The 14,292-nt window shown below is 38.4% G+C and overlaps 1 protein-coding gene across 1 annotated transcript; it reads right to left on the reverse strand.

Moving 5' to 3' along the window:
• Positions 1 to 292: 292 nt before the first annotated feature.
• cth (cystathionase (cystathionine gamma-lyase)) lies at positions 293 to 12,248 on the reverse strand. Its single transcript, XM_026998879.3, has 12 exons — positions 11,924 to 12,248; positions 10,045 to 10,126; positions 9,356 to 9,451; positions 9,104 to 9,213; positions 8,856 to 8,990; positions 8,398 to 8,455; positions 8,228 to 8,305; positions 6,728 to 6,880; positions 6,288 to 6,409; positions 5,406 to 5,458; positions 4,676 to 4,814; positions 293 to 963 (listed from the first exon to the last, which is right to left on the reverse strand). Exons 1-12 carry the CDS (start codon positions 12,092 to 12,094, stop codon positions 949 to 951), a joined length of 1,212 nt encoding a protein of 403 aa, XP_026854680.2. The 5' UTR covers positions 12,095 to 12,248; the 3' UTR covers positions 293 to 948.
• Between the last annotated feature and the right edge of the window lie 2,044 nt (positions 12,249 to 14,292).

Consider the following 14,292-nt stretch of genomic DNA (forward strand, 5'->3'; position numbering starts at 1 on the left):
GATTTTGCCTGAAGAGTTCTTAAGTATATCACCACATCATGACACCACACAAGAGTAGTCATGCACTATTAGCCCTGTCATGTAATAATTAACTGTCAGCCAAATGCAACAGTTGTTATGCTTTATATGAGTGTTTACTAATGGCATTATCCATCAATTTTCTAAGTCATTAGACAAGTCTTTCAATATCTACCAATTCTCCTTGGCCCATGTTCAGCCACCATAAAGAAATTGGTTGTCTCATACAACCATCAAATTAAGTTCAGTAATGAGAAATGAAAACAATGAATGATGGATTACAAATGGTTTTAATGGGTCCAGCAGCACACGTGATAAATGCATCTTTAGCATGTAGCTAATGTCTTAAAACATTAAGTTAAGGATCATTTGACTGAACAGTGCGTCTTCCAGATTCTCACTGTGTACTTAATGTGTGACAATGGCAATGAAAAAAAATATATATAATGCCAGCTGAGCTTCATCTGTCAGCAATCATTTGCTAAAGCACATTACAGTATTACACATTTCAAATCAGTTTCAGAATAAGCAAAGAAAGAAAGAAAGAAAGAAAAAAAAAACCCGCATCATAGCCATGTTCCCTTTCTCATCCTTCAGATTTCTACAAGGCCAATCTACTGTAGGAGGCAATCATCACACTTGCAAAAGCTGCAAACTTTAAAATAAGATGGCATGAACCTTACATTTCACCTGGTTTAACATGAATGAAAACCAATGAGGGAGGGGAAAAAACAAATTTAAAAAAATAATAAATTCACCTGGTTAAAAATTCCTGGAAGCAATCTATTTGTTTTTCTGATCCCCAACATGTGACAATTATTTCAAGCATAATCCTCATGATTATTATAAAGATTATTTCTTTATTTATATGAAGAAAGTGCACATGACATTAGTCTGTCGTGTTCCAGCTCCTGGACCATCTTGGCAAGTTTATTTCTTTGGGTGCTGTTAAAACACAAAAGAGACACACACACAGTCAACAGTATTTTACTTTCTACCTCCAAATATCTACCTAGTCAAGCAGTTCAGAAACAGTGATTACACCGATTACTCACGATGACACGTGCTTCCTTTTAGTGCATCCTAAATATAGCATCAATTTACAGCCTTTAGTTATTTTTGCTATCTCAGTGTTTCACCAAGGCTGGTTATACATCCATTTTCCTTGCTAAAGTCCACACTAGAGTTTGTTTCTGTGACATTGTATCTTTATCATTTGGTTGGTTTCGCAAACAAGTAATACAGGGGGTGTCCACTGATTAATAGTAACCCTTGCCAAATTTATGACCAATTCTCATATAAGCGCTCAATTTTTTTTTTTAACACATTTTATTAAATTTCACTATATGCTATAGCTAACATTCAGCTCTGTTCATATTTTGTCAAAGCCAAAATATAAACTTGGATCTCGTGCTTCTTTATGGTTAATTTTCCATCCACTTAATGAGATTGCTGAGCAGGAAAAACCTGGCACAATCAAGAATGGTTCACCATTACTTTGCTCATTTTAAGTTATTAGCAGGATATTGCACTGCAATAAAAGATGAGTGTCAAATGTTCCACGATTTAAAAAAAAAAAAAAAAAAAAAAAAAAAAGTAGGTAATGCGGCGCTGGCATTATGCTGAATGAAGTCTTTATGCAGAATTCCCTTGTTTGCCAGCAGCACTAAATAGCAAAAACCACCTAATGATTGCTAGTGAACATTTGACTGCCTCCAGTCACTCACCACATAGCCCCATCGACTCCAAGCACTACCACTGTGCAATGGAAAAATACAGATGCAGCAACTGGACAGTGCTGAAGCTTTAAAGCATGCAAACTCTCAGAGCAAAGCCATTAGGTTCTGAAATGTGCAGCACCTATCCTCTGTTGCCTCTGCAGGTAACAGAAGCAGTAAAATTGTGTATCTGGAGCTTCATGAAAGTTTGATAGCACACAAGCAATAGCACACAAGCCTAAGACTACTATGCGAAATGCCCAGTATTGGCTGGAATGGTGTAAAACACACCTCCACTGGACTGTGGGGTGGTGGCAACACTATCTGGGAGTCTGATGGATGAATCTGGGTTTGGTGAACAAAAGGAGAATGCTACTTACTGGAATGCACAGTACCAGCACTAAAAAAAGTCAGGCATAGGAGGGATAATGCTCTGGGATTTTTCAGAGTTTGGGATAGGACCCTTAGTTCTAGTGAAGGGTAAAGTCAATGGTTTGCCATTTTAGACAATTACATACTTCTAACCTTGTAGCAACAGGTAGCAGAATGTCCTTTCCTGCTTTAGTATGATTGTGCCCTGTGCACAAAGATCCTTTAATACATGGATTGACAAGTTTTAATGTGGAGTAACTCAAGGAGATTGCAGAGACCTGATCCCACTGAACACACGAGATGAATTTGAACGTTGTTTTTGGGTTCAGATTTCTCATCAATCATCGGTGCCTGAACTCACAACTGGTCTTTTGACTGAACGGTCACAAATTCCTATGGACACTTGGCGAACTCTTGTGGAAAGGATTTCCAAAAGATTGGTGCTCTGAAGCGACTAAAAACTTTACTACAGTGGTAATTTACTACAGTCTTTACTGCAGTGTTCAGGTAATTGGAATGCCTCTTCTCCCCTCTCCAGAGGAAGCAGAAATGAAACTGCAGGAGTAGTTTCTAGCAGAGTGAATATTTCATTTTGAGTAGAGCACCATGCATAACCACAGAGCTGGTTTTAATACTAGAGAAGGAAGGTCTCGAATCCAATTTTACACCTTTGATTAAAATGTATTTACTGTCCAGACAGTACTGGAATATAATTTAGCTGGACATTGACACCTTTTATGAACATTAGCTTGTTTTTCCATTTCTCATACTGTACACATTGAATCTCAATAATAAATATATTACTCAGTCAAATTTTAAAAGAAACCATGTAAGACAATTGCTAAAACTTGAATAGCAGCAGAAAATCCATCATTAACTTCAGGAAGCTAAGGCATAACCCCATGAATAAATATTGGCGATCCCTAGCTAACGTCAACATAGACTTGTAGCTACTCTTGGGCAAAATGGCAATTTTCTGTATTAGTATGAAGTATTTATGCATAATTTGCAACTTGCGAATACTACCTCATTCATACTGCCATATACATGAGATGTACTTAAAGAATATTTAAAATACAGTAATACGGCCAAATCTAATTCCACAAGCTTGTTTTGCTGCAGCCAAGAGTGGGACTGCAGTACACAGTCATCAATGTGATGGACTCTGGCAAGAAGCCATTTGAAAAGGCTTGGCACTGAGTTTGGGTTTCAGCTCATCAAACAGTCAACAGAATGAACAGACCCAGAGTTCACGATTTGAAGCTCAGTGGAAGAGCTCAATAAAAGGCAGCAAACATGAGCATATTCAGCAATTACAGGGGCTCCACTGAGATCTAGATAATTAACTTCTTAATTTCAAGAGACAGTAAGCATGCCACAATCTACATTTCACTATTAGGACAAAAAGTCTTCAGAGTTTATGGAACAGGCCCATTTAAGTCAAAGTTCTAAAATGTAGTTCAAAAAAAGAGCAGGTCTTTAATAAAGCGGCAAGACTACTCTCTAAAATTGAGCATCATAGTGGGTCTAAAATCAGGTAAATGTACTGGGAGGCTGACGAGACAGCAGCAGGAACAGCCCTGTGAAATCACTGTAAAAAGAGTCAATATTTTTCACAATGGTTTAAACACACTGCCAGACACACAAATTAAAACAGTATCACATGAACAGGAATCTTAGATTTGTGTAAAGGACAATTCCCAACTACAATTTAATACATACATGAACAACTTGATTAGGTCATCAGGCTGTATTTAATCACTAGCAGACCTGCTTGTGACCAGTGGACAAGATATTGATCAAATAAAATCACAAATAGCACACAGTGCTAAGAATCACTAAAAGCAGGAGCAGGTGACTGAGTGGATCGGACCATGGAGGATTGTGTGCATTGCTCTTTAATAACCAACAGCACACATCAGGCTGTCTCTGAAGTCCCTGAAAGAGGGGCCGATGTCTGTGTGAGCCCCCAACTCCCTGGGGAGGAGGCACACTCCAACTGCTGCCTGCCTGCTACAGCCTCCTTCTGCAGTGCTGACTCATTTTGCACCAATGTGTTTCCAGGGGAATAACCGTCAACCGTCGATCCAGGCCGATTCATCTTGATTTGACTGCTGCATCTAGTTTTGCAACGCGCTGAGGGAGAGCAGCTCTTGGCCCTTAGCAACAGACCAAGTGTATTCCATAAATCGCCACCATGAGGGTTCAAGACATGCTCACTTTGCTTTAATTTAACTGCGTGTTGACATATGGCTTGTTTAGAGCATCATAATTTCAGGCAATTTGATTTGGTGAAATGAGCATGATCCATTACTGATTTGAAAGCGCTAGTGGGCAGGAATACAGGCACCAGCCAACGAAAGTAACATGACAGGTGGTAATGCCTTTAGCTTGGAGATAAGCTTAGTACCAGACACATACAGCACTGGCCATTTCTATGAAGATTAATCATTACCTAGGGAGCAGAGCTCTTCAAGAGCAGCGTTTGTGTATGAGACACAGGCTTAGGATGATGTTTATGGATCTGTGTGCATGTGTACGGGCGTGGGTTTTCTGTGTTCACTTACAGCTGCGCTGAGAGCTTGGTCCAAGTCCGCGATAATGTCCTCCTCATCCTCCAGTCCCACAGAGAGACGGATGAGAGTATCTGTGATACCCAGCTGCATCCGCTCATTTTCTGACACCGAGGCATGAGTCATAATTGCTCTAGTAAATAAAGCAGATGTGGATGGTCATATTGCAGGGTATACAGGCCACAGTGGAGGACTTAACAAGGCCTAGTGACAGATCACATTTGGTTTGAAAGGGCAAAATCATAAAATCACTTTAGAGAAGTTAGAGAACATACAAGATTAACTGCATGTTACATAGGCCATTCAAGGCAAGAGAGACACTGACTTACTGATGTTGAAATATTCAATAATGTCTTTGAAAAGTCTAATTTATTCTGAAAGCAATCTCTTCATTTTAAAAAACAAATAAAAAGCTACTGGTGGAAAAGTTAATCATGTGCATGCATTTCAACTTCAGCCTAAAAACACTAGTGCCCCCTTGTGGGATAAACTACATTTTGAAACCATGCAATACTTTGTGATCACACCTACTACAAAAGAGTGAATAATATTTTATTTGGGTTTCATCTGAAATCTGTGTGAGCTATAGTCTTGACACTAGTGAACTGGGCCTGTAGGAGGAGAGAATGTTAAAAATAGAAGGAATTGAATAGAAGTTCTGCTTTGAGCAGCTGCAGCAGGTGGCTGTGCATTATCAGCTGTGGACAGGACATGTGGTACTTACGGATGTTCTGCCAGACTCTCATACCCTCCCAGACTTTCAGCAAGTGCAAATAACTGAAGCACACAACACAGATGCAATGAATAGCAATCATTAACACCTGGCTCAAATATGAAAAATGAAAATCCCCACTCAGAAGGAGCTCATCATGATTATTGTAGAACTTTATGCAGAAGAGTAGTAATGATTAGGTTAAAGCCATTACACTGTAGGCCAAACTCTGTTCTCTGAAGTCTTGTTCCTGTCTACCCTCACTGTTATGCACATTTTGCTGCCAATATGTGGTCATTGGAGTGGCGCTCTCTCAGAGCCTTGCTCTCTCTCCCTTTATCAATCTTTCTATCAGATGGCATTGCAGTAGTGTTTTCCAGGCTATTTAAGGCTTATTAAATATCTATCCAGTTGTAATGTGCTAGTACTTGGCTTCTAAACCCTGTGCAACTCTGAACTCTTGTGAACCTCAGATCTTTAGACCACATTACATAATTTAATGCCAAAATACTGATTAACTAGAGTGAACAACTATCTTAGAGCCAGTTATAGTTTAATATATTGTTGACACTGCCTCAAGTATGCATTCTCGGCCGTGCACATTTACAAAGGTTAAACACTAGATTAGGCTAGCTGAATTATAAACTTCTGACAAAAGCAGGCTGTTGTAGCAATAAGGAAATTGATCATTTACCCTGGGCTATGCAACGGAGTACCTGGTACTTCAATTTGGAGCAAGATATATTTATAAAGCTTCACATTCTTTAAACTTTTGTGGGGTAGGGGGTGAATAAATACAGTAACAAACACCCTTATGTTGTATACTTTTATAGTTGGGTGTTTTAACAGTTCTATGTATTTTAGTTCTGTTGTAAGAACATTTTCCCAAATCACCTTGAGGTTGCTGAGGAAAGCTGTGGCATGCTCCAGCTTGCCTTTAATGTAGAAGGTGATCATCCCAGGGCATCCTGTGCATTGTCTCTTCATGAGCTCATACTGAGGGTGAGATGGCACACCTGGCAGAGAGAGAAGTTGTCACCTGCTATGTCCTATTCCAGAATTCAACTACTGCTCCAGGAATCTAAAATGTTGCCACCTAGCGTACATCAAGTTACCGTCAACCAATGCAGTTACCTAAAACCTAAATGAAACTAGAAGTGGGGCTATTAATAATGCTCTTTATTTTAATTATATTTTCTATTAGTTGTTTACCATGATCATCATCATCATCATCATCATCATCAATGGAGGGCACAACTAATTATGTTTATTCAAATTGATGCTGTTCGTACACTTTGCATCTTGCAGCTTTAAAAGATTCTTATGTCAGTCACCTGGAAAAATGACTTTGTCCACTCTGGGATCAGCCTCTAGAAACTGGGCCACAGCCATTGCGTTCCTGAAGTGCTGCTTCATTCGCAGTGGCAGTGTCTTCAGGCCCCGGTTACAGAGATAACAATCGAACGGGGAAGGAACAGATCCCAAAGCTGTGGAAGTGCAAAAGCAAAACAACTGTGTTAAACACAATCCTGAAATTTGGCAGTACAACAGCGCAAGGCTGACTGCTGTCTCTGCATGGCTGACTGCTCTGTCTTTACAGTCATTATGGTTCAAAGTGGTCAAACCTTAAAATCTCAAATATAGGCAAGAATGCAACTGGTCTCTATTCCAATCCCTGCACATTTCTTTAAATGTGACAGAACCACAGTACAAATACAAAGTGGGTGAGTTCTTAATAGAAAGCTCTATTAATATCATCCCTTTGCATTGCAGCACATATTGGAAGAATTTCAAAATTCCTATCCACTGCTAAAGTTGTCAGAGCTGTGTGACAGAGTGCAGTTACTTCTGTAATTTATACTGAGCTTAGTACACAGGATTCATTAGAACTATTAGGGTGAAGTTGTATGCATTTTCATATGGGGGAGAACAATGAATTCTGCAACAGGAAAAGTGCTTTGATGCATCCTGACATACAAGCCTGAATGAAAATCCTGGAAATCAGCTTTCAAGATTGATTTACCAGCATATTCCTGCCAGATTCTAGCAAAGATTCTTGCCAATTTTTCAGAGATTCCAGCAAGATTATAGCAAAGTGAATGATTGCCATGTCTTGCTCTTGATATGGATCAAGAACTTAAGAATGTCAGTTTTCCCGGATACATTACCAGTCTTCTAGTTTTATAATAAAATTGTTTTATTTTACTGTTTTTTGTTGGTTTTTCTTTTTTTTTTTAACCTTGTCTGTGTTGTCCTGTGCCTGTTGCAACGTGTCAAATAAAACTAAGCAATCAATAATGGTGTTTAAAAAAAAAAAAAAAAAAAAAAAAAAAAAAAACTGTTATTCCTCATCTAGAGGATAGCCATAAAACACCCACTGCTGTTCTCTGGCAAAAATCTGCTTGGAGTAAAAGTCTCACCAGTTTCAATGCTAGATTTATGAGAAGATAACCAAGTGACTCTGCCTCATTAAAAGACACGTGCAAGCCTACACCCAAAGCCCTCACAGTAGGGAATGTGGTGTTAGTGTTTCCCTGTGTGAGACTATTACTACAGATTATTCTTTGTTGATATTACCATTGCAGCTGTCTTTCTAGTCTGCTGCTTTACCCCATAACCTGTCCAGCTGCCAGAGCTACCTGAATCCACAGCTTGACTTGTAGAGAAAGGGACTTCACAATAGACTACCTTTTGATGCAAAGCCACAAAATTATAAAAAGAATATGCATTTTAACTTGAACAAAAAATTCTTACATGCCAATATAAATTTCTGATTTCTGCCCTTTTATGCAAGATTAATTTATAGGGCCTCTCGATTTGACTCCTTTTCTTACCGTTTTGTAAAAACTTTAGTTGTTCATAGAGGTCCTCACGGTTGACAGAAATTAACCCCATGATAACATCACTGTGTCCTGAAAAGATCGATGTTTTCAATTAGCTGATATGCAAAGACCAACTGCAATATTTAAATTGCTGTGTGACTGAATGTATTATATTATTTTACCATTCATGTACTTTGTTGCAGAGTACATGCATATGTCTGCTCCAAGGGACAGGGGGCGCTGTACATAGCAAACATTAGCAAGACATTGAAACTAGCATTCCAAAAAAAAACTTGCAGAATAACAATTTTACTTTGCCACTAATCATGACAAACAAACTGAATATGTGGTTATGTCAGCTTAAATGAATGCCATTTTTGTTTAGGAAAGTGTAAAGGTAGTTGCTAAAAAGATCAAAACATTTCATCAGTGATTCAGACATGCTTTTGGAACCAAGGATGATATTCACATCCATTAATCTTTGACCATCAAATGCCCAAATCTAGCACAATTCCCTCCCAATTTTCTAATTCCTATAGACTATTTTTATGCATATAAAAATTATAATTTTGTGATCAATTACCAGGGTTCAGATAGTGTATAGATGTAAGAAGAAAATAAAAAGCAAACAAATGTATACCTGGAAGTAAGCAGACATGAAGGTGTTGTCCACAACAACTATAAGATCTTTACTGTGTTCATGTGCAATCGCTGAACAGGCTTCAATGTCTACAACCTTCATAGTTGGGTTTGTAGGAGTTTCAAGCCACAACAGCTACAAGGAACAAAAACAAAAAAAAAAAAAAAAAAAAAAAAGGAAGGAACAAAATAAGTATTGCAAAATCCATGTAAATGCTTCATGCCTGCCAAATACCCAAACAGGCACACCTTTGTATTAAGTTTAAGTGCTGCCTTTAGCTCTTCAGGTTTTGTGCAGTCAACAAAGGAGATGTCATAGCCAATTTCTGCAGCTACTCTTCTAAAATAGCGATTGGTTCCTGGTGAGGGGGGGGAAAAACAAAACAAAACATGAAAGCCATTTTTATAATTTCTGACACCCTCTACTGCACATCATCTCCATGCAGATGATGGAATGGAACAGGGAGAATATTTGCAGCACAGTGTATAGCAGATGCCCACCTCCGTAGACATCATTCATGCACACAATCCCATCTCCAGACTTCAGCAAGTGTGTGATGGTAACAGTAGCAGCCAATCCAGAGGCAAGAGCCACACCTATCAAAACAATTCACAGTACCACCATCATATCATCATTAACATTTTGCTCAATCAATTAGTTACCTATGTAATAATTAAGCAAGTGAACACGAGAGGGTGTGTGTTATCGAGAACAAAATCATGGGTGTGATTTGGTGACAGATCACCAGTTCTACAAAATAAACAATAATACAATATAGTTTTACAAAATAAAGAAGCCCAAAACAGTGTTAAAATTGTCGGTTCCTTCCACCAAAAAGTTACAGTACAAAAGGCAACATATCCAGGGAGTTATAGAATGGGTTTATCACTCCAAAACAAATGTTATCACCAATATCACAATATCAAGCAATTAGATTGTGAGGGTGCAACTACTGGTGCTTAATGTTATATAATGGAACAAAGAGTTGGATTAACAAACAGGAAGTAGCAGGAACAAACAGCTGGATGACATGATCCTTGTTAAATGCAGGATAAGGTGCCATTTGTATGGCTATAGAGCTCATCTATTAAAAGGTTGAGGAGTGTGATAATGAGTTACAATGTAACAACTCTTACCTGCTGCAACACTGAATAACAATACAGTTTACATGATGAGCTTAAAGACTTACAGTACTTGGCTCCATCCAAAGCTGCAACTGCCCTCTCAAGACAATTGCGTGTAGGATTTCCACTGCGACTGTATTCAAAACCCTATGATTTAAAAAATATAAATTAATAATAATAATAATAATAATAATAATTAAAACTTTGAAAATTCAAAACATCATATCAAATGGAACAGAATTTCCACCAATAAAATGATGTCAAAATTTGCCCCAAGTCCTGCAAGTGAAATAAAGTAGATGATTATGAACTCTATAATCAGTTGCAGTGTTAGTATAAAAATCACCCTGTTAATCTAAAATGAAGATCATGTTTGTTTCAAGAATGGACTGGCCATGCCTTTATGACAGACAGTAGTAGTTGGCAAACCGCCAGCTGCTCCCAACAAGTTCAATTCCTCATCACCCTTAGGACCTTCTCACACTTGGCTTTCCCATACCTCTGGCACGTCATTTAATGTTTTCCTCTCTCTCTCTCTCTCTCTCTCTCACACTCAGCTTCCTTCTGCTAATAAATTGGAGCTTCTCTGACTACAACTGACTCTAGTCTCTTGAATTGGGGTTGTTTTCTGAGCTTGAAGGTGGAACAGACTGGAGAGAAAGGGCGACTTCTGCACTTAAACTAAAGAACCTTACAACATCATCATCACACAAAAGGTTATTAGTTGTCTAGGTCAGATATTTTGTTTGATTTGTAATAACTGACATGTGATGCATATAATCAAACATTGTTGCTTAAAGAGCACTTAACTGTCTTCTACACTCTTAACTAATTTCCTATAGCTATCCTACATAATTCATATGCCAGTCAAGCCATGCTCTGGGCAGCAGTTAAAATATCTGTGTCTAGCTGAGAAGTGTATAAGTAAGACAGTCCAGAAAGACTTCTTTTGTCCTTAAACAATGGACAAACAAATCTCACTGCTAACCCTATCTAATAGGTAGCTAAAATGTACAAAATGTTCCAAAAAAGTAACTACCTATAGCCTAAAGCTGAAAACGGGAATAAATTGTGAAGAGTCATTGTGATAGCTAATGGAATATTTTATATTCCAATCGGGTTTGGGGGTATTGTCTGTTTATTGTCAGGGAGTTAGTGTAGGATTCTATTTTATTTTTGTCCTGCCACTTTTTACAATAATACTGTGTTAAAGTTGAGCAACCTACTACAACTTATACTTAACTGAAGAGACAGAAAACCAAGTTGAAATACTCCTCACTAATTATTTTTACACATTTAACATTCTGGTGTTCAAAACCAATAACTCCAAGGATAGTTCTAAAAATAACGTATTGGGCATCAACCAACACGGTCTACCATTCACCATGTTAACGCTGGAAACAACGTTATACCAAGTGAATGATTTTTGACATTTTATATTGAAATAACTCTTTCGAGCTATGATGGAAAAAATAGCTCAGGAATTTGTTAGCAGACGATGCCAACCTAGGTTAGGTTAGCTAACTTTATCTGGCGACATATCTAGCTAGCGAGCTAACTATCCTAGCTAAGGTAACCTACATATTTCATTGTTCCATTTGCCTTTCTCTACAAAGAAGAAAGCTAAGAATTGTATAAATGTCAGGGATAGTCCAGAAAAGTCCTCTACAAGTAACAAAGCTATCTTACATAGTCTAATGGAGTTAGTCACATACTATAATTGAGCTGGCTGGCTCATTGTCCAATTACATAGATACCAGCCAGCTAGACATTAGTCTCACGCGTAGGTTACACGTTACCATAGATATCCATGCAGTGATCCTGTAAACCTTCTATCACAAACAAATTTTTAACTATTTAACGGAAAATATAAATCACTTAACCTAAATATCACGTTCAGATAAGTAGGCAACCATCTCTCATGCAAAACATGTATCAACTTACTGCATGCTTTCCCGGGGCATACTGTTTAAATGTGGTAGACAGTGAAATTGGAGGCACTACGGCCATAGATTTCCACTGCTCTGGCTCCTGACCAACGTGGATCGCATCTGTGGCGAATGACTTGAACTCGTGTCGGAAGCCTGCGCAGTAGTCTTTTGTGTTTAAAGCCATGTGTTAATCCTGAAAGATTATCCGGAGATACCCCTGAGATCGCAAAGTAATAAAATAAACGTTCAACGACGAATGAACCTCAAAGACTGGTTAACATTTAATACGAACGTGTGGAAACCACTTGCGTATAAGCCAATCACTGCATCCGCACTACAGGAAGCTGAAGTTCATTGGCGATGGCACAGGGGTGCGGAAGGCCGACCACATGACCGGTATTTGCAGAGCGTGTAAGCCATTGATTGCGTTTTGATGATGCAACACGCATAAAAAATTATCCATATAAAAGTGTCCCAGTTAACTATAATTACTGATGTTTTTACGTATTTTTCATCGGGGTCAAACCTCGTGGCTTTGCAACATTTACAAACTATTTATGTAAATTCGATTTGTGAATATTTTTCTATCTGATAATTGAATTGCCTTGTATATTACAGATGTTTTAAATCTGTAGATAGTCTATGTACCCTGAACACAGGAATACGATTTTCTGGGGTTGTATATTACGTTTAATAACCTGTTACAGATTTTTCTGTCTTGTTCAGATAGAAGAAATCACTCCGTTTCAGCATCTTTCGACTTTTACGGAAATATAAGACATCTTTATTGTCACTGTACAAATCAATGAGATGTCGTTTGGAGCAAACATGTAGATGCCTAATTAAGAGTAAAGCTATAAATGTTACACAGCTTAACTACCAGCAGGTTCCTATTTTATTTTTGTCCGGTAGACAAAAACGTAGTTTTCTAGACGTCAGCATTGTTACATATTTGGATTGCCTTTTCTTTGTACCTCTGCTTTAGAAATACACTGTGTGCACAGTTATTATACAAGAGAGTATTTTTGACCATATCATTATTTTTTATGTATATTTATAAACTCGAATGCTTATTGGATTTAAGCATATCAGGTGATGTGTATTTGTGTAATGAGGGCGGCTGTGGCCGAAGGAGATCAACACCCTATATCGAGGTGTGCATAATTATCAGGCAGCTTCTTTTCCTCAGGCAAAATGGGCCCAAAAAATAAAAGGTTTTTTTTTTTAATAATTTGGGGCGTGATCACAAAACCCGCAAACGTTTTGTTGCAAATGGTCGCAAGAAACGTGTTGAGAAAGAAGACGCAAATTAACAGCCAAAGGTTTGAGGAGAATCAAACGTGAAGCAATCAGCAACCAATTATCCTCCAGTGCTGTTACATTCCAGAACTGCAACCTACCTGGAGTTCCCAGAAGTACAAGGTGTTCAGTATTCAGAGATATGGTCAAGGTAAGGAAGGCTTATTCCCAACCACCACTGAACAAGACACAAGGTGAAATGTCAAGACTGGGCCAACAAATATCTGAAGACAGATTGTTCAAAGGTTTTATGGACTGATGAAATGAGTGACTGTTGATGGACCAGATGGATGGGCCCGTGGCTGGATCAGTAACAGGCACAGAGCTCCTCTTTGACTCAGATGCCAGCAAGGTGGAGGTGGGGTACTGCTGTGGGCTGGTATTATTAAAGGTAATAATTGGACCTTTTGGGGTTGAAGATGGACTAAAAATCAACTCCCAAACCTACTGCCAGTTTTTAGACACTTTCTTCAAGCAGTGGTACAGGGAAAGAGTCTGCATCTTTCAAGAAGATGATTTTTATGCAGTACAATACTGCATCACATGCATTGAAGTACTCCACTGCATGGCTAGCCAGTAAAGGTTAAAGAATAATGACATTAGCCCCCTTCCTCACCTGACCTAAACCCTAACTTGTGGGCCCTTCTTAAATGAGAGATTTATGGTGAAGGAAAACAGTACAGCTCTCTGAATAGTGTCTGGTAGGCTGTGGTTGCTGCTGCACAAAAAGTTGATCAACAGATTAAGAAACTGAAAGACACCATGAATGGAAGGCTAATGACTGTTATTGAAAAGGGTGACTATATTGGTCACTTTTTTTTTTTAATGTCCAAAGGTTTATATGTAAATTGAGTTGTTTTATTATTCTTATTTTTACAGATAAAAAATGAAAATAAACAAACCTCAGTTTGAGGTTTTTCCCATGCAGAGCAATCTTGCTCAGGCTACATGGCAGGCCCAGACACAGTGCAGGTACCGAGTTATCCTCCACTTGAAATCAACAACTGACAGTCCAGGCAGGAGAATTCAGGGTATAAATACATAGGAAAATAAATGGAAATGAGACACAGTTGGGATAAATGA

Source organism: Electrophorus electricus, chromosome 7, assembly GCF_041902795.1.
Source record: "Electrophorus electricus isolate QZ-2024a chromosome 7, ASM4190279v1, whole genome shotgun sequence".
Taxonomy (NCBI): domain Eukaryota; kingdom Metazoa; phylum Chordata; class Actinopteri; order Gymnotiformes; family Gymnotidae; genus Electrophorus; species Electrophorus electricus.